Source organism: Stegastes partitus, unplaced genomic scaffold (genome assembly GCF_000690725.1).
Source record: "Stegastes partitus isolate 25-593 unplaced genomic scaffold, Stegastes_partitus-1.0.2 Scaffold1472, whole genome shotgun sequence".
Classification (NCBI taxonomy): Eukaryota; Metazoa; Chordata; class Actinopteri; family Pomacentridae; genus Stegastes; species Stegastes partitus.
The window spans coordinates 1-20,838 of record NW_007579203.1 but is presented as its reverse complement, the minus strand read 5'-3'; the positions used below and the strand labels follow the sequence as shown (position 1 = coordinate 20,838).

At 41.9% G+C, this 20,838-nt stretch overlaps 1 protein-coding gene across 1 annotated transcript in view; it reads left to right on the top strand.

Annotated features, from left to right (window-relative positions):
* The window catches only part of LOC103370711 (C-myc promoter-binding protein-like), a gene marked incomplete at its 3' end in the record, with an annotated part of 93,641 nt that extends 72,854 nt beyond the window's left edge, over window positions 1-20,787 (top strand). Inside the window, exons 14-23 of the mRNA XM_008299842.1 lie at window positions 1,434-1,567; window positions 3,183-3,315; window positions 4,087-4,293; window positions 5,785-5,913; window positions 10,861-11,002; window positions 14,403-14,510; window positions 15,911-16,030; window positions 16,311-16,460; window positions 17,517-18,712; window positions 20,550-20,787. Coding sequence (XP_008298064.1) covers window positions 1,434-1,567; window positions 3,183-3,315; window positions 4,087-4,293; window positions 5,785-5,913; window positions 10,861-11,002; window positions 14,403-14,510; window positions 15,911-16,030; window positions 16,311-16,460; window positions 17,517-18,712; window positions 20,550-20,787 — 2,557 coding nt within the window. The remainder of the gene's footprint in view (window positions 1-1,433; window positions 1,568-3,182; window positions 3,316-4,086; window positions 4,294-5,784; window positions 5,914-10,860; window positions 11,003-14,402; window positions 14,511-15,910; window positions 16,031-16,310; window positions 16,461-17,516; window positions 18,713-20,549) is intronic.
* Between the last annotated feature and the right edge of the window lie 51 nt (window positions 20,788-20,838).

The following is a 20,838-nucleotide window of genomic DNA, read 5'->3' as shown; positions in this document are numbered from 1 at the left end:
ACTTTATTAGCCAAGTATATTAATGCACCCAAACGATTTGATCTAGTTTGTTGTAGCTCTAAGTTTTTTTAAATTTTTTTTTTATTAAAGTAGAATTTACATCATGTGTTACCACAGCACATGTTCTATGGTTGCAGAGTTGATGCTCAGGAAATGTTTTCCGTCGTCATGTGACTGATTTAACTGTTGATGAGCGATGTCTCAGACGAAGAAGCTGTTCTTAGGTCTGTTTATTCTGACATGCCAGAGGGAGAACATTGGAAGAGTTTATATCCAGGTGATTTTGAGAGCTGCTGTGATTTCCCTGCACATTTTTAGACTTGAGAAGAGTGTCAGACCCAGAATGTGGGCTGGTCAGCATCAGTGAGCTGTGTCTTGTTTTATTTATTTTTTTATTATATATACGCCCTGTAGCTGCTCAGGTTACCAACATGTTATTTTTGCCCATCCTCCCGAGCCAGATGTTTTATGTACTGTATACACAGCTAGTAATTGGTTGACTGATTTTCTCGTGACAGTGGCACCTGTTAGTGGTCGGATATATCAGGCAGCAAGTGAACAGCTGATTTGTTGGAGGTTGGAAAAATGGGCACCCAAAGAATCTGAGTGTCTTTGAAAGGAGACAAATGACAAGGTTCAAATTAAGATTGAAAGTTTACTGGGTGAGAGATTCTCCCAAAAGGCGGTTCTTTGCAGTGTTTCTGGTGTGCAGCAGTTAGTACCTACCTAAAGTGGTCCAAGGAAAGACCACTGATGAACCAGTGACCTCTAAAACTTCACTGACGCCCCAGAAATCAATGCTATCGACATCCGTGAGATGGGTTAAAAAAAATCAATCCAATACATGTCAGCTCCACCTTGCAGGTTTTAGGACTTAAAGGTTTTATTGTTGAGGCTGATTTGTGTGTGAGGATTTTTATTTACTTGTTATTCAAGCAAACATTGCACAGTAGGAGACAAAAGTAGGGGAATGAATCTGACTTGTACAGGCTAATGTCAGCTTTGTGTGTGGTGACAGAGGAGGCTGCAGAGAGGCAGAGCGAGTGTTTAAAAAAAAAAAAACAGAACAAAGAAAGAAAAGAGGAACATGTTCACTCGGGAAATCTAGGTCACCTGCTGTCATTCTCCCTCAGCTCTCCCAGATACGCATTGTGTGGAAATCCTGCTATCAGGATGACAGTTAGAAAGCTGTTTGGAAATTATGCTTTGGTGAAAAAAAAAAAAAAAGTGTTTTTCAAAAGTCAGTCTGCCTCTTGCCTCGTTTAAACCTGCTTATGCAAACGCTGAAATATTTATTACAGGGCGAAATGTCAAGATCTGTGTGGAAGTTCTCACCTACCCGGTGGGATCCTCCCACTGTTTCCATCAGCGGTGATAGATGAAGGGTCACGGTACCAACACCCAGACTGCTCTGCTCGTGTTTTGTTCTGCAGGTGGACAGTGACAGGCTGGAGGAGACCCGGCTGATAGAGATTGATGAATCCCAGCGCAGCGAGCACACAGTCTTCATCACACCTCCAGAGCTGCCTCCGCTGCCCGACGGGGAGGAATATCCGCTGTGCTACAGGTGAAAGCTCTCTTTATGCAGCTGCTGTTTCATTTCGCACGGCGGAGTGTTCGTTTTTACGCTTTTCCGCTTCTTTAGAACCAAGCTGTCACACCACAAATGACAGAACACAAAGTCAAATCAGCGCTCTGATCACTTCGAATCGCAAAGTGGAATTTGTCAGTAAACACTTTCGACCTTCTAAACTCCGAGCAGTTTGTCAGTGTTTTTATTGCTCCTGTCACATTTTTACTCACCATGGACTCATTTTTCATTGAAATACGCACTTAAATGGAAACAGAAGTACAGAGGAGTCAAAAATATCCTCTGTGCAGTGCTAAACAGATGCCATAAATCATAAAAATGATTGTACATTTCTTTGATTATTCACTTTATAAATATATACAAAGTGGAAGGAATATGTACAGTATGCTTTCATGTGCCCACACTTTGTACTTTGGGCTATTTGACTACGTCTATTCACAGTTTTACATCCTCTACAAACTAAATGTTTTTCAAACTATTCTGCACGTCAACGCTAGAGAGACTGTTCACCGTGCTGAATGTATTTTCCTACAACTCGCTGACACTGTTGGTACACAGTTTATGAGCCATGCTGCATTTACTTTAATGATCAAGTATGTTTTATTTTCCTCATCATCTATTCTCCTCTCTGCTCTGAGTAAACAGTCTGCAGCTGAGGCAGAGATGGCTTCCATATTAAGACAATTAGAACAGACGTTTTTGTTTTTTGTTTTTTTTTTAGCTGCAAACGTTTTATTTTTTGGGGGAAGTTTTCACATCAGACACGTCTAATGAGGTATTCTTTAAAATGTAATATCACAATTTTAAGCTTGGTTTGGTTGTTTCCCTGATGGAACTACATGTCAAAAACACCAGAAAGCTAAACATAAGACGATAGTTTCTGTTTCACACTTACTGGCTCTGATAAGTGGTGGCAGTTTAAAAAGACAATATGCCTCTCAAACCTGCCACCAGGGTTTGAGGTTTAGAGGGTTAATATTTGTAAAGCTGTGCTGTTGAGAGCCGTCGTCCTGCTCGACATCCTCCATAAAAATAACTGGAGACAAATGTAACAGCAGGGAGAAAATTGAAAAATGGGAGCAATAAATTAAGTTGAAAGTTGGTTAATTTGTTCTTGGCATTGCTGATTGAAGACCAGCAGGAGTCCAGCTCTCTTAGAGGGATGACTACAAAGTGAACTCTGTTGCTGGACCGTGTGGATCTAAATATGTGGTGTTTGTATTCTGCAGTTATGCTTCACTCTGAATAATTTACGCCCAAAGATTTTTTCCCCACCACTCAAGTTAAGCTCCAATAATCCATAATGACCAGCTGCTTTTCAGATTTTTTTTTTTTTAGCAGCTCTCTGTGAAGATAATTCCCAAAAAGCCATATTAATGTCACTGATGCAATCACTTTATGATTGATTTATTACAATATTCTTTGTGCTGGTTGATTCCTCGTGGCGTTAAATGAAAATCTGCAACTGGAAAGTGACTCTAAGGATTTACAACCCTCTTATTTTACATGTAAATATTCAGAAGAAAAGTGTTCAGTTGTGTATATTGTAGGACTGTGTGGCTTTAATGTGTATGTGTATGTTCTTCACCAGGTACGATGGTTTCCCAGTGTTAAGTCTTGACCTGTTTGACCCGGTGGAGGGCCTGCGGACGCCCTCATCCCGCCTCGCTGCCAGGCACAGCTGCCCCACCAGCCCTGCCCCCATGTTCAGACGCACCAAGCAGGTCAGAACAACAGTAGCTCGCTGCCGTCACGCTGTCATTTATTGATTTATGTGTTTAAGTACTGAGCTGAGGCCTGAGATGAGAACAAAAGGGTCTCGGAAACCTGCAGTAAAAAGTACAATCTCTAAAACTGCACAAAAGGTTGCAGACAAAGAAAAGTTACTCTCTAATTACATGAGTCAGGAGTTTGGGTTGAGTGTTACAACTGAAAAAAAGTGCTTTTTGCGCACTTTTTCTTCTACTCTTGCACGAAACTTTGCAAGAATTTGTACGTTCTCATTTATGGACTTTCACATTTGTAAATCTTTTGTTTATAGTTTACCACATAGTACATCTTTATTTCGAGGGTATTAATAGTGCATTTTTAATTTAAAGTTGATCACGTAGGACATTTTTACTTGGGATGCATATTACACTTATTGTGCATTTTGCATTTTACATTTTCTTATTGTTTGTTTTTCCTTACTGAATATTTTTATCTGTATTTATGGTGGTGGTAGCTTTACTTTTTCTGCTGCAACATCCGAATTTCACCTCAGAGATTACAGAAGTATTTCTTTTCTATTCTGTGAAAGTTAAACATATGAACAAAGCCGCCTTAACGAATCCGCACATAAAAAAGCAGCTAGAAGTTTCATTTTTGTAACACCATGAACTCGTTCTCCAGGGTGATGGGAAAGTGACTTCGATTGGCCGAGCACACATGCATTGTTTTCTATGGGATTCTGGGTCATCCTCAAGCCTGAATTATTTCCTGCTTTTTGTCAATAGGAGATCAAGTCAGCCCAGAAGATCGCCAAGAGGTACTCGTCTATCCCTCAGCTGTGGTCCAAGTGCCTCCTCCGTCACTGCTATGGTCTGTGGTTCATCTGTCTGCCGGCGTATGTGAAGGTTTGTCACTCCAAGGTTCGGGCTCTTCGCACCGCCTACGACGTCCTCAGGAAGATGCAGGTGAAGAAGCTGCAGCCCCCTGATGAGGTACGTTAGCTGCTCTGCCAAAACACCGGTGAACTATTGAGCAAAGAGTCTGGTTTTACTAATTTGAAACTGGCTTAGCTCAGTGTCACACCAGAAAAAAAAACAGATGAAAACTTTAATGCTATAGCAAGATGTTTTCACCAGTGTAACAAGATATTTTCACATTATTATGACACACAAACTTCTAACAATAAACCGTTTTTGTCATAACGATATACTGTGTATCTTGTTACATTGGGTAGGTCATGTTTGGAAATGTTGGGCAAAGAATGTATAAGTTGAGAAATATGGCTCATTTACAAGAGTTGTGTGAGTTCTGCTTCATGCTTTGTTTGAGACATGGTGAGGTTCTGTTGTGGATGATATTGTGATAATTATGCGTACACAAAGAGGGATTTTAAAATGCAGGAGGCTGCACAGAAGGAAGAATGAGTCTCTGGAGGGAGCATCATTTCTCAGTGCTGGAGGCACTAAAGGCTCCATGGATACATGATAATATCTCCTACTGTGCTCAATAACAGGGAATCTTTATCTATGGAAGCAGCACAAGCGTGGCTGGAAGTAGAATGAACTCAAACATGTTTTCTGTGCAGAATGACACAGTTAGAATTCCATAAATAATAAACAAAGGTGAAACAAAAGTTGAGACTATTTGATTATCTATTTTACAAATATTGAAAAAAAAAACTAGAATCAGTATGTCCAACATTTTACTGAGTGCCCACAGGTGTTACCAGTATTGGAAAAACATTGTGACTCTCCACACTGTCGCTATTCTACTACTCATGTTTTAATTTGTTTCCATAGCTGTCTGTTAATTGTTCTGTGTAAACACACTCTGCAGTTCAGCCTAATTTATTCAAAAACTCAAGATTTTTTGCCACCTGCCTGTTGATCACCGCTGAGTCAGTCAGTGCTTCTCAGTCTCTGAGGAGGAGAGCAGAACTTTTAGTTTTATGCTGAGTTTTTCGTGTACAATTGGTTTATTTTTGGCAAATTTTGAAATGAGGCATGTGGAATAAAGTGGTTTTGAGGAAACAGTACGATTTAAAGGTTAAATGTATTTATTTTTCCTGATGAAACTGAAAGTCACCCACAAGGTCAAAGACTGTCAGAAAGTTGAAAATCCAATGATTCTTCCTGTTTTTACAGTTTCTGACTAATAATGATTTTTTGCAGGCTTAAAAAAACTAAACATGCCTTTCAAGGTTGAGAACATTAATCAGATCTTTTCAATGAGCCATATTCCTTTATTCATCCAGTTTTTATGCATCTTTTCGTCCTTCAAACATGTTTTTCACGTCGCACATGTTGTAACAATATGAAAGAATCATGCTACAGTGTGAATACATCTTGTTAGAAGAATAAACTTCTCACTTCATAACGTGACACTAATCCATTTTTCTTGTCCTGGTGCGGCAGCAGTACGTTGCAGTAATCTTTAGGGGTTGTTGTCTTTCTGCCTGAACAATCAAACATGTCCGTCTGTAGGTGTGTTACCGGGTGCTGATGCAGCTGTGTGGACAGTACGGTCAGCCGGTCCTGGCAGTCAGGGTCCTATTTGAGATGAAGAAGGCCGGAGTTCACCCCAATGCCATCACTTACGGCTACTACAACAAGGTTAGTATACGTTACATGTGTTTGATAAAGTGCTATAAATCTATCTTTGTTTTTATATATGTCATAATATTGTACACAAGGCCTCTGTGATGGAAACAATACCACCTTTACTCATTCACACAAAGCTTGGATAAGAGGTGCAACATACCGACACTCCCTGCGATGTCTCACGCAGGTGCTAATAAAAATATATGAGCTCTGGGACATGCACCTACTTTATTATTGTCCTGGGTTTGCTGTCCTTCTTGTCGACATGTTTGTATTCTGCTGATTCTGCAACAAGTTTGCATGAACACATCCATGACAGCCAAAAAATGTCTAACACGTCTCTGCGAACGCTGTCCAATAAGATGCTCAATTTCCATCAGCGGTGATGGATGAATACGCACACTGAGTTGGAGAATTGGCTGCTGGACAAATCAGGCAGGCTGCTATGAGAACAACGTATTGATGTGTCGATGTCATATTGGAAATGATTGAAAAAATACTGCAGGAATATTAAAAATTAGTGTTGCATAAGTAACACACAGCATCTCAGCACCACATAAAATGACCTCTGAGTGACATCTAGAGCCTCTGATTCGGTGCCGTTTCTCCAAAGGTTAAGCCATGTGCTGGGTGATTATAGCTCAGGATCCTGGATGATGATGATGACTGATTGCAGCCTTGACGTTGATTGTTTATTCATGATTCTCAATAACCACAAAAATAATTGCATCCAAATTATTGCACCACTGTGCTAAATCCCTAAAAACTCACCTCCCTGTGGTTGGCACTAACAAGGCAGAGAACACTTCATCACGGAAATGCCTCCGCAGACATTCGGCTTTCGGATAAAGAGAAACATCGGTGACATTTGCAGTTTACCCCCAAGGTTGTACGGCACCGCGTGTGATCTCACCCAGGTGTCAGGATGAGTCGCGGCTATGTTATCATCGCAACCTGTCCCTGATCCGGCCATCCAGGCAGCATAAAAGTAAATTGGCTGATGTGGGAGCAGGCTGTCAGGAGACAAGGCCGCAGTAAAGGTTACTCCGGTGTGTTTTGACACCTCGGAGGGTCTTATTTCATCTTACAAATTGCAGGTTGGAGGCACAACAACGTGGCCCATTTCTGCACTGACGCAAATTCGGTTTTCCCTGCTGCACTGGACACTTGCTGGTTTTTTGTTGTTTTTTTTTTTTTTACCTTAATGCATTTTTGTAAGTCTGTACAGTCCAGTTCATACCAAAGAATTAGAATGTTGTGGGAAAGTTTAATGTTTCCCATTGGTTATTTAAGAGCTTGAACATTTTATATATTCTACACTCACTATACTGACAGTGAAATGTTTCAAGCATTTTCTAGTTAATTTTTGATCATGAGAAACGTATCTAAAAATATTACATTTTGAGTTTGCTGGTTTAATATTTTCCATCAGTTGTTTAGGAAAGTGAATGTATAATATATATTCAACTTATTACATGCAAAGTCAAATGTTTCAAGCTTGAATGTTGATAACTATGACCTCCAGCTTAAAAAGAATTGAAAAAATAAAAAAAAAATCTTAAAATATTCAAATATTTAATCTTGAGTTTGCTCATGGTTTGATGGTTTCCATTAGTTATTTACTAAATTCAAAATATTAAATATTCTAGACTCATTACATGTAAAGTAAAATTTATCAAGCGTTTTTTTTAGTTTATTTTAGATAATTATGACCTACAGCTCCACAACATAATTTGGACAATTCTGTATCATAACCCCCTTTTTTTTTTCTAGTATCTCAAATATTTTAATATTTTATTATTTATTTCTGATTTTCATTAGCTATAAGCCATATTTATGAAAACTTAAGCAAAAAAAGGCTTGAACTATTTCACTTTACATGTGATGAATACAGAATATATGAAAGTTCACTTTTTTCTGATTAAATTATAAAAAAAGAACTAAAAACTTTTTGCCCTAATATACCCACCTATGTATTCATTCCCTATTAAAGTGACATAGCCTTTAGTTGCACATAAAACCAAACTGAATGTTTGTTGGTTAAACTTCAACAAAAGTGTCTAAAATAACTTCTATTCAAATACATAAGGAAGAAACAGCTGAAGTATAAGTGAGCAGTAGCTTCACAAAACCAAATTGAAAAGAAAATCTTCCCGAAAGTGCAAAGAAAGTAAAACTTATTTTAAAAAGTGGAACTAAAGTAACCTTGTTGCCCCGCAGCACGGGGAGTTTGCAATGATCTGTAGCTCCCTGTTGTTTGCAGTTTAAATATATATATATATGTATATTCCGTGCAGATCAGCACTCGAGGCGAGACGTTGTGTGATATCGCAGTTCAATTCAAGTTCTACAAGGAAAGAATCAAAAACTTGACATTCAGTCAACATAAAAGGCTATCGAGAGACACGACAGGGGAGCGCTGCTGAAAACAGCGACCAGATATGTAGGAGTTTATACACTTTCTTGCATTAGATGGTGAAAACATTTTAGGCCATTTTAAACACAACATGATATAAACTGTGTTTGTCACTGGGTTCTAGTTGGATCACTCAGTCAGTAAGATATAAATGATGCCTCCTTACATCATTACCGCAGTTAAGAAAGCTCTGTTTACACATACTGTCAACCTACAACAGATTGTCTGACTTTTAAACCTCCATATAAAGAGGCTCAAACACATCTGACATGCCTGCTTGGATGGAAAACTGTTTCCACAATCACACTTTCCTCCTTCATTCTCATTGTGCCAAATAATTCATGGAATTCAAACATAGATCAGTTGTCTGGTCTGTGCCAGGCTGGATGCCTCCTTCCTGTTGGCCGTGTGGATAATCGTCACGGCAGAAAGCAGTCAGAATTCACCTAATTTGAACTTTGACTGCTGAACGCTGTGCTGCTACACGTTCCGTCTGAAAGGGCCATAAATCGAGACAGAGTCTGTCAGGGAACGTTACGGACTTGAACATCACAGCAGCAAACTGTGAGCAACATCTGTTTTCACGAAAGTTTGGTTTTGGCCTCAGCGGGTCAGAAAAACCGCACCATCATTCTCCATTATCAGTGGTCTGTCTTTGTAAATAAATATTCTGAACAGCAGGAGGCTGGTCTGAGCCTCACGGTGACGCTAGTTAGTGTATTAGCCGAGCAAGAAGCCCCTTTCATAACAGCCTGGTTTGGTAAATACTAGGTGTTGATCAAGCTTAGAATAGATAACAAATCTAATGGAGGTTTGTTTGTAAGTGGAAGTGAAAAATACTAAAGAAAACAGAACAGTGGTGACCTCTCAAATCTGTCCAAAACGGGAAACAGCTTGATTGTTAAAGGTTAAATATTCATCCAGCAGAACCGCTAAAGGCCACTAATCAACAAATTATATCTTGTTTGTTCTCTGCACAAACACCACAGTGTAATGTAAATAAATACATTAATTAGTTTTTTTGCAGGGACTTTATTGAATCTCGTCCATCTGTTAAATATGAAACTAGAACCAGCAGGTATTAAGCTTTGCTGATCAACTGGACATAACGTGTTGAGTTCAACAGGTGGTAGTAGGAGGATTGTTTTCTTCCCCTTCAACGTAAGAGCTGTCATGATGGTGAAAGTTGAGAAATGTAATTATTGTATAACAATTAATTTCAATTCAATTCTTTTTCTGATCATTTTGTTCCTCGACATTAGTGGAATTTGTGCCCTTGAACGCAGCCTCCAACAAATAAACCAAAGTGTTTAAACATCAGTGCTGTGCGGTTTGACTTTGCAGCCAAATCCATGACGTTGATGTCAATAGATGCTCATTTAAATGCAGTCAGTGGAATATTAGAATTAGGCGCCTCGAGATAAACAGTTGGTGCCGTTAAACCGCAGCAGGACAACGTTGTGCAAGTGCTGAAAAACAATGTGGAAATAGTTGCTGAAACATGACATTTCTCTTAATTTCATGCAGCTGCTTCAATGCAGGCGAATGGAAGCGATGTTAGCGATTATGCAAAGTGATCGCAGTCAGCTCAGAAAAGTTTGATCAGTCGTGACAGACTTCCTCCCTCCAGTTTCCAGTCTTTAAACTAAGCTAGGCTAACTGTCTCTTGGCTGTAGCTTCATATTTCTTGGACTGAAGGGGTAAATCTTTTTATCTAACTCTCAGCAGGAAAGCAATTAAGTGCATTTCCCAAAATGTCAAACTGTTTTTCTCACGTTGAACGTCGTTTCCAGACATCAGCTGTCAGTCACTGAAGTTGAAGGATGCCACTGATTTCAGCCTTAAAAACAACTGTCATGTTTCATATCCCGTCGCCCTCTTGTCCCCCCTTCGCACTTCAGTGTTTACAAATGCTTGCAGTACAAAGTGTGGCTGTGCTTGAGCTGTCTTAACAACATTGTTGACAACATCTCGGGGAGGGCAGCCTCATTTCACCTGGCCCAGATCCTCAGAGCCTCCCTACAAGAGCAGCCTGCGCAATAAACCCACTTCTGTTCGGCGGCATACCAATCGAGTTTTTCTCAGGGGGTGTCTGAAGTTTATTTTAGGGGCAGACAGACTCTGTCGAACGTGACTTGGCCACCAACAGCTGCTCTGCCTTTTCCTGCTTCCTTTCCTGAGTGTCACTGTGGGTCCAGCTACTCTCCAGTTAATGCCTCTGATGAAAAATTCATCCATTATATGGAACGGTTCAGTTTCAGTTCACTCGCATCAAAAATGTTGAGTTTAAATCGAACGGATGAAGTCAGAGCTGCAGTTCACACAATCTTCAGACTCTTTTCACATTCAGTAATTTATTTATAGGGAGATTATAAGCGCAGTTTATGGTGACAGATCTTTGAAATACAAAAATGTTCTCATGACTTTGTGAGGAGGCTTTCTGAGTACATTAGCTGCAACATCTTTCTTCCAGTCATCTCACAGAAGCCTCCTCTTCCTCCTCCTCCCCTCCCTATTCTAAGCTGATATTCTTCCTTCTCTAGGCGGTGCTGGAGAGCACGTGGCCGTCCAGCACCAGAGGAGGATATTTCCTGTGGATGAAGCTGAGAAACGTCATCCTGGGCGTGGCGCAGTTCAAACGAGCGCTGCGACGACACGCTCCCCTGACCCAGAGCCCTCTGTCAGGTAACTGTCATCACTAACATGCTACAGACTGCTCGCTGTCAAGTATCACAGCCTTAAGCTGTTGTTCTTTTGTAGTTTTGAAAAGTTTACCTGCCAGGACATCGACAAATATGTCACTTTGAATTAAAGAAGTTACAGGTGGAAAACAAACAACTCAGATCAGAGGGTCTAAAATGAAGCAAATGAATGACTTGGTGAGGAGCCTGAAGCCAGAGTTTCTAATGTCATAAAGGTGGATCTCTGGTAACCTGCTATAACTGTAACTGACTTATGTTCAGAATTTGGGATTTAAATCAGCTGTAAGATCGTCTCCCTTTGACTAATTTGTTTACTGATGTTAATTTCTGTAAACGATACAGAGAACTTGTTATTTCAGCAAACCTGTTGCTCTGGCAGTTCGTAATCCCACCGAATGAAGCCATGCAGTTACAGTATCGCACAACCATGTATGCATTGTGTTTCCCAGCACAAGCATTCGAGAAAATATGTAAATATCTTTTTATGTTTGGTCCTGATTCACTGCCAAGTCTGTTTTACACTGCTATTATAGCAGCTAATGAAACAGATTAGAACGTTTATTGTTCTGTTGGTAATTAAAAGTGATTGCTATCCTTCATTATGGAACAGTGTCAGACCTAAACTCAGCTCTTTAATATCATGTTCAGATGTTTGAAGTTTCAGACGTTTGATGTGCAGCTGTAACGTCAGAGACAAGCTGCTGCATTAAGAGTCACTGGGTGGTAAAATAAATACATTAACGTACTGAGCAGAACAGTTTTCTACCAGCTTTCCTCTCATGCGTTATTTGCAGTAGTATCTTTATTTAATGTGGTAGATTTCTATATTCTTCGTAGCTTTCCCGTATTACAACCTGGTCCTTTTGACTTACAGGAGAATGCTCAGAGTGTGAAGAAGAAAACCAGTTAGTAAAAAATAAAGTTTATAACCACCACCATGGTACCCTCTGATGTGGTTTTGTGGAGCTGGTTTACAAAACAAAATCCAGGTTAGGTCGAACAGCCCTCTGCTGTGGGAAGAAAGAAACACGTGTACCTAAAAAAGAATATTTTGGACAGTAACAGATTTTCAGAATTTAGATAAAGTCTTGTTATCGTCTGTTCTTGTTGCTTACATGTTTGTGTGAAGTCACCGAAGAAATTACTGACAATGACAGCAAATAACTGTGCTTGTGCTGTTTAAGTACATCAGTTAGCTACTAGTTAGAGTTAATCATTATATATACTTAACAGATGATGTTGACAGACTTAGAGAACAAATTGAAAGTATGACAACATTCCAACAACACATGCTGCTAATACAAACCCGAAAAGTCACATTAAAAAAACCTCACTTTCAGAACAGTCAATCCACCTCCCCACCATTTCTAAAAATACATCTGTCCGCTGTAATAAATGTCCAGCAGAGCTGAAAGGTGAAACTATAAAACACGGCTATCTCAGTTTGTGTGATTTAACTCCCCCTGCATGCCGGTGAACATCTGAACACCCAGTGCATGCTAATTCCCGTCCTGCTAATCCTGCTTTTTCTTTTTTTTTTAAAAGATACTCCCTGTTCAAAGCCGACGTGTTGTTGCTCCTGCACTGATTCAGTTTGAACGACACAAAGGTTTCTGTAAAACACGCTCGTCTCTGCACACAACCAGGAGACACACTGGGATTTCTCTTCTTCTGTTGCAGCGTTTATAATTTATGGTACATGACAGGTTTTCTGTGCTGCTGTGCACTGATTAAAAGACTCTCTAGGTTACACTAATAGGTGATTAAAATTAATCAGTTTTAAGTGCGTAGCAGTCGAGTCAGTCTTCCTTTTCCCTGTAATTAGCGCCAAATTGCATATTATCCTTCCAATGCATTTACAGTTTTCCTCTCTGGAATTTTAGGAAACTGTAGAACCCATGAACAGGCGTTTTAGAGAAACTGTTTCGTCCTGGTGAATAAATTCATTTTGAATAGTTTTGTCAAAATAATGCATGAAAAACTTTCTGGCTTTTAAACAATCCTGTCTCATTTTATTTATCATCATATAAACTTGATTTTGCTGGATTTTTATTAAATTACAGAAGCAATACCTCCTTGGAATTGGAAGTCTGATGTGAAATAGGACAAGTTAACTGAAATGTGTAATGCAGCAACTTCTTTTGATTAAAAAAGTAAACTCACACCGTTTTCATTTTCCGTGATTATTGTAATAAAGAAGTCTGGCTGCTAGAACATAACTTACTCTGATTTAATGCTTATTGGATATATATTGGGGGTTTTTTGGGTGTGTTTTTTTTTTAACGCTACAAAACTCAGACTTTGTCGACTTGCACACATTCAGCTGAGTCACGTACCTTTAACCCTCTGAACTACGAGCAGTTTCTGGATATATTTTTGCTTCCTGTCACATTTTTACTCACTGTGGGCTCATATTTCACTTCAATATAAACTCCTGCAGCTCTATGGAAACAGAACAACCAAGACTGGAAGTAGAGTGAACTCAGGACTGTCTTTTGAGTGGTATGACGAAGGTGTAATGCCATAAATTATTTTAAAAAAGAGAGAATTTCACAAAATTGGTAGAAATATTACATGTTGAGTCCAACGTGTGCCCACAGATGCTCACGATGCTGGCAAAATGGTGCCTCTACATATTGCAGATATTTTGCTATTTTTATTTTTAATTTGTCTCCATTTGTCTCTGCTCTCTGTAAACACAGCCTGTAGTTCAGCTAAAATATTTTCTGTCACATGACTCATGACTGTAGCTGAGTCACTAATGGCTACTCAGTTACGCCGAGGAGCACAGAATTAAGTTTATTCTCATAAATTAATAAGATGGTTGTTGCAAAGAGTTTATTTTGGGGCATTTTTTTAAAATGAGATATGTAAAATAAAGTGATTTTGATTAAATAGCACAAGTTTAGATTTAGATTTGGCAATTTTTTCAGAAGAAACAGAAAGTTAAAATTCCACAGTTTGTCTTTGTTTTTGCATTTTCCTTTTCTGATTAATAATTCGATTTTCTTAAGAAAACAAACATGCATTTTTCTCGACATTCATCGACAGGTTTTGTGGTTCAAAGGGTTAAATTATTTTTTATTTTCTGTGCAGACACACCTGTTGTTTGTTTGTTACACCAAATGTTTAATTCTTTTTAAACTAGGTGAATCAATGCATCTGATCCGATCATAATATACAAAAAGTAAACATTGCATTACTTTTTTCCAGCATCCTGCAGCCCTGTTACTTAGCATTGAGTGACACAGACCCAGTCAGACGTTTCTTTCTTACTCTTCCTTTATCAACAATGAAACATAAAATAGAAAGAAGAACCTCGAGGCCTTTGTGGAGCAGGAACGGCGCCCAGCCTCCTTTAACACCTTGTTGTTTTTGGGCAGATGGCAGCGACCTGGACGCTGTGAGTCACGGCAGCCTGGATAGCTCTGCCGACACTAACCTGGCCGACGCCACCAAAGTAGACCCCACTGACGATAGATCTAGCACAGGTACACCTCCAACGGTTGCTGCGTGACTCCATCTTTCACAAGGCAGCCATCTTGTTCTACATCTTTTTCTTTTCTCTCAATGACATTTTTTTTTTATTTCCTCCTTCCACATTTGTCCCGCTCACTGACCGACCGGCCTCCTTCCTCCTGTCACACCTCCTCTTCCCCTCCGCTGCCTGTGTTTTTTCCCACCTTCCTTTCGTGCATCCATCACCTCTCCCTGGTTTTGCGGCTGTGGTTTCTGCTCTGCTCTGTCCCTAACCCTGCCCTTCACTCTGGCCCTGCCTGTGTTGCCCTTGCATGCAGCCGGCCGTGGGGGCGGCGGCGTGGGCGCCAGGGCCCCGGTGGCACACTGGGGGGGCTGTGAGCTCAGAGAAGCCACCCTCCACCCAGGTAAACCTCTCTACCAGTCTGCCTGTCTGTCTCTGAAATCTCTCATCGTACCTGCTCTGCAGCATCTTCATTTTCTATCTTCTTCCTCATCGTCTTCTGTTTCTCTCTGTGATCTCCTCTTCCTGTCACAGTCTGCTGCTGCTCTCTTGCTCGTTTCGTCGTTTCATTCTCGCTCCTCGCTTCGCCACCGAGTGATTTGTCATTGTCAATTACGGCGAGCAATTACCCAGAGGCACATTCTTTTTGATTACGGAAATAATTTTAATCAGGGAGATGGCACCTCGGCGGGAGGCTTCGCTTTGTGCGCGGATACAGAGAGGGGAACCACAGCAGGTGGGAGCGACGTCGATGTGCAGCTCATTGATTATTACAGTCCTGGATGGAGCCTCGTCAGTTGCAAGTCGCGGCATACTGTTCCGCTGCTGAGCTGTGCAGCCTCATGGTTTATTTAGAGGTGACGGCCGCAGAGGTTCATAGCAAGGATGAAAGAGGAGAACAAATCATGAGACAGCTGGTTGCCTGGAGACTCGGGGAAGTTTTGGAGACAGATGGAGGAGTCGGCCTCGAGTCTTAGCCGTCAAATTCATTAGCAGCTGTGAAGATGCGGTTTGTTTTCTTACAGTAACAGTAGATTGCTGCACGCCCCGAGGAGGATTCCTTTATCTAGCACAGCTTAGTTGCTTTTTCTGTCTTCTCCCTGCAACAGCGACGTGCCTCCCAGAACTGAGGAGATGAAAGTGAAGCAACGCCTCACAAGTTATTTTCTTCTCTTATGTATGTTTCATTTACATCTCCCGCCACAGTAAAGCTACGATAGAGAAACTCTTCAATAAAGGAGCTCAAACTTGGGCAGTTTAAAGGGCCATTTTTATAGTTTATTTTTTTAGAGTTACTGTTTTGATTTTCCATTTGTTGTGTTGTATATTTCTGTGACCTTTTGGTTTACTGTCGGACTTCTCTCTCGGCTGTTTCATCTGAGTGTTTGTCTCCTTCTCTTTGTTTTCTAGGAGATCAGTCAGATTTGGGTTATAACTCTCTGTCCAAAGAGGAGGTTCGCAGAGGAGACCACACCACCCAGGACTCCACCGCTGACAAAGATGACAAGAAGGAGAGCGACTGCAGCTCCTGTCAGTAGTCTGTCTGATCTGATATCACTTGATATTTCTGTCTACCTCCTAAAAAACTGTAACTTTTGCTGCACTGCGGCCACATGGGATTCCCTCTTCCTCTGCCTTGATCTCTCTGTCTCCTCCAGAGATGATTCATTCCTTTTGGTTTCTCATGAACATCAAAGCATTTCAGCTGTGTGTTGTCCTTCAGTGGATTTTATTTTTTTATTTTTTTTAAAGAGCAGGGGTGTGTTGTAAGAAAAAGACCAATTTTAAAGTGTAATTTCTTTGTTTGTAGTGTCAGAGACGGAAAGTGCCAAAGGAAGCAAAGACTGCCTCCCTCAGCTGGACTTGGAGATCAATTCCTCCTTCAAACCCCGCGGCATCGTTCGCAGCAGTTGTCCATTTGACGATTCAGCGAGTAAACCCAAAAGCTCCGCCAGCGCAGGTAATAGAAAAACCTCACCGCTTAATGGATTTGCAAAGTGAGCTGTTTCTCCTTACTGTAAATTACCATTTCAAAGCTTTCTTTCAAACACTCCGATAATTTACTTGTTATGTAGGTTTACGTTACGGCCTCCACTTTTAATAGTTTCAGCTTTGTTTCTGAGAAATCGTGTTTTTTGTCGAGCGTTTTGACGAGTACACGTGAGCCTCGGCTGCTGTTGCCATGGCGAGGAAACGGAGCAGAGATGGAAAGACATACACAGCTGTAGTAGCTTCAGAACCTTGTTAACTGCATCTGAGAGTGAAAGGATCTAAACCACTGAATGCATCAGATTTCATTGCACAATTAAGGCATAATTTTCACCTTTAGTTGCATATGTAACACCATTTTAAAGAGCCCATGTGTGTTATAGCTTTTTTTGTGCATTTTGAGGCCTGCAACGTCCACACCGGATATGTTTTTCTCCCACAGAAAGCCCTGCTCTTTACCTGCCTGATACACCGAGTTTCAAGTCCTGCGTTGTCTTCCATTATTCATCTATGTCACCATGTAACACATTTAACGCCTGCTGAGCAGCTGGTTCGACCTCAAGCAAAGAATCAGCAGCTTCCATTAAGTCCAACATTATTTATACTAGAGCAGCTTCTCGAGCTAAAGCTACAAACCTATACTTTATATGCTATAGATCTGGAGCGATTAGATTCAACTTTGCAAAAAGTGCAAGTAATAAGACGAGGAAAGACAGGTTAGTGTCCAACAGGAAGTGCAAAAGAAGCAGGAAAAGTGAAGTGCAATAAAAAGTGTCTGGTGTAATAGCTTTAAGGGCAGTATGAATATAAAGATATACACAGTATGATGTGGAGTGGTATGACCAGTATAGAAAGCTGTAGGTAATATATATAGATATAAAGTGATGCATCACTTTCTGTAACATCATCTGTGCTGAAACTGAACAGGACATATACGTCAGTAACATCCCACCTCCACTGTGTCACTTCCTAATACAAACCAACAATCTCTCCTGTCTGTCTGTCTGTCTGTCTGTCTGTCTGTCAGGTCACGTTGCAGGTCTCCTTTTCACCTCCTCTCTGGATGAGATCGGTGAGGTTCACACCAACAGTCTGCTCCGGAGACATAAGAGCGCTCTGGAGGAGGTGGTGGGCAGCGCCAGCAGCGGCTCGGCTCTCGACTGGCAGAGCGCGAGGAACCGGCGGCTGAGCGGCGACACGGTGGGCAGCAGCGGCAGCGGCACCACCGTCCTCGGTCTGGGCATGAGCCAGGGTGAAACCGACCCGGATAAGATCGCAGGACACCTGGGAGCAGATGCCAAAATTCTTTCCGGCGCCAACTTCAGCAAGAGTAAGAGGCCTCACTCGCTGGTTCTGGGCGGGTTGGAGGGGGCAGCTGCAAAGGCAAACGCAGCTAGAAGTCATGTGGAGGAGGAAGAGGAGGAGACGGAGGGGCAGGACTCCAGCGATGAAGACAGGAGCAACATGGAGGCCATTTTTGATTTGGAGGATCTGGATTTAGACAAACCTGCCACAGGGGCAAAACTTCGCAACAAACCTCACAAGAAACCTGTTGAACGCAGTGCGAGCTACGGCGGCATGACCTCCATGACGCCCAGAGGAGCAGTGAAGCGCACCGGCATCGAAACCGGCTATGACCCCCTGTCCCTTCTGGCTGCAGAGTCTCAGTCAGAGCAGCAGAGCGAGGACCGGGAGCCGGAGGGGGACGAGGTCAGCACGCCGAGCGCCCGCCGGGACCTGGCCAGGGAGATCGAGCTCTACATGAACCACATGGGCAGCCCTCTGAGCAGCCGGACCCCCAGCCTGGACCTGCAGGACCCGGTCAGCCCCCTGCTCCTGCACCCCTCAACACAGTGTGCCCCCCGCAGAGCCAGCCTGCCCCACAGCTCCCCCCTCAGGACCGCCGGAGTGCCGCGTTCCCGCACCTTCCAGCCGCCCTCGCCCTCCCAGCCCATCTCCCGCCAGCGCCTCTGGTCGTCGCCTCCCTGTCGGAGCTCCAGCACCACCCCCAGCCCCAGCCCCCGGCCCAGCCCCTACAGGGAGAGGTCCGACCGGATGAGCCTGGCGTCGCCGTCGCCCTCCTCCTCCTCCTTCGCTCTGGACACTCTGCTCACGCCGACGCTGGACATGTTCAAGACCAGCGTGTTCTTTGCAGGGAAGGGCGTCGCAGAGAAGGCGAGCCGCTGGTATTCCCGTCTAGCCACGTACACGACACCAACCAAGGTACAGGGTCCTGTTGTCACATAATTGTGTGAAAATGAAGATTAATTTAGAAAGCATCACTTTGTATGCAACACATGCAGGATTTTAGGTTCTGCAAGTTACATTTATGCACAGACAATTACTAAAAACCAATAAGAAAAACTCTGAGAGGCTGGACAAAGCTGGCTTCTTCAGTAATTTGTGCCGCTGCTTACACCCTAGTGAACACATGCAGTGTTGCTATGGGTTGATTTAGATTTGTTGTACTTTTTATGAAACTGTGCCAACTTGCAACCACGATTCAGTCGCTCTGATTGATTCTGTTCACTTTATGAAGAAACATTCTCAACCTGTTCTGGCCTATGAACCTGTTTTTAGGTGCCAGCGTGATCGTTTACATTAAATCCTAATTGCTTAGTGAGTGTGGGATGCTAATCTTGCTGTTGTGTTCTCTTTTAATAAGGAACAAAACTCCAAGTAGGTTGTATGGATTCTAATGACCTAATTCTAAACCTATTTTGTATAGTTTTAATTGAAAAACAACGTCTTAGTCTGTTTTTCTTTATTAAAACAATGTAAATAGGATTTGTGGTTTTGGCTAACACCTTCATAACCACTTGTGTGATTGTGTTTTAACACTACAACACGTCTGCCTCACTGTCATACAGCATCAACCTCTAGCTTAATTTACGATGAGCACACAGTTTGAGTTTTGCTGCCATCTTGTGGTTGTTTGAGTGTCTAACAGTATTTTTCTGTGTCAAAACCTCCACGAACCAACTACATTGATCAAATCTGCTGTGCTCGAGGTGTTCCTGTTCACAACTGTGGAAAACAAACAACAACAATGGAAAAATCTAGTTGTATCACACAGACAGAATGCAGCTTCAGCTGTTTTTTGTCCCTCTTAAATCAGTAATCCACAGTCGCTGCCAGAATTCTCCTTCTGTCATCTGCAAAATGTGTGAAATCAACCTGCTGCCAGATCTTGTTTTGTGCTGGGACATTTGTAAACTGTAGTTTGGAGATCTGACAACATGACAACGTGTGAACTCCTCCATCGGCAGCACAGTTTGTGTTGATGCAGAATTTTATATGCTCAGAAATACTGGATCCATCCAGTGTTCATATGTCGTATTTCTATTTTCTATTTCTATTTCTATTTGTGCATTTGTTGACTTAGGAAAAAAATAAAAAACAATTAGTGTCTCAGGAGCATTGTTGCCTCTTAAAGGCCTCCCCTGGTGAAAATCTAGTTTTTTACTAGCTTACATGTCCATATGGTGTTTTTTTATGCTTGAAGTCACTGTATGAGTCAACATTAGTTTTTAGGGGTTCAGGGTCTCTCTCCAATCACTGATTAAAGCCCTAAAAGCTCATCTCAGTGTGTCCAAGTTACACATTTCTAAGTTTTTTCCTTTTTTAAGAATTTATTCTAGAACGTGCAGTCCCTACCTCTTTCTCCACCCACCCCTCCTCATTCGTTGCAGCTCAAGCTCACCAGCTCACCTACGACTCTGCACAAACACTGTCAAACTACTAGACGATATATGGTACCCTGCAAGTTGACAGGATTGGTTCCTTTGATTTGTTATGTATGAAACCCTGGAAGTCGGAATTAGTGTTTCTTGAGTTTCAGGGTGAAAATACTCAGCTGTGGATTTAACTGCTTAGTTTTCTCATGATGTGTTTTCTACCATGTAAAAAGCATCATAAGGACATTTTAACAAGCTAAAAACTTGTCAACTAATCAGTGGCCAGAGAGAGAGTTTGTGCTGGTTCTGTTATAATTTTAAGATTAGACTCTTGTTCAGATCTTAGTGACATTCACCTTCCTGGTTCTCCTCTGTCCATCCAGGACGGTCACAGCGACCATCTGAGCGTGTCGTCTCTCGGTGTTGGAGATCCAGACTGCTCCTCTCTGCTGGATGAGGATGACTGTGGGAGGTCCGAGTCGTCTGTCGTGTCTCCACAGAGGAACGGTCCTGTCGGGCCCCTGGGACCCCGCAGGAGCCCCAAACGTAGCCCCCTCCGGAGCAGACTGGACAGCCCGACGGCAGGCTCCAACCACGGGAGACCCACTTCTCTGATCCCTGGTAAGGACCAAGGGTTTCTCAAAGCCTTGCTTAATGTTGTCAAAGAGGAGA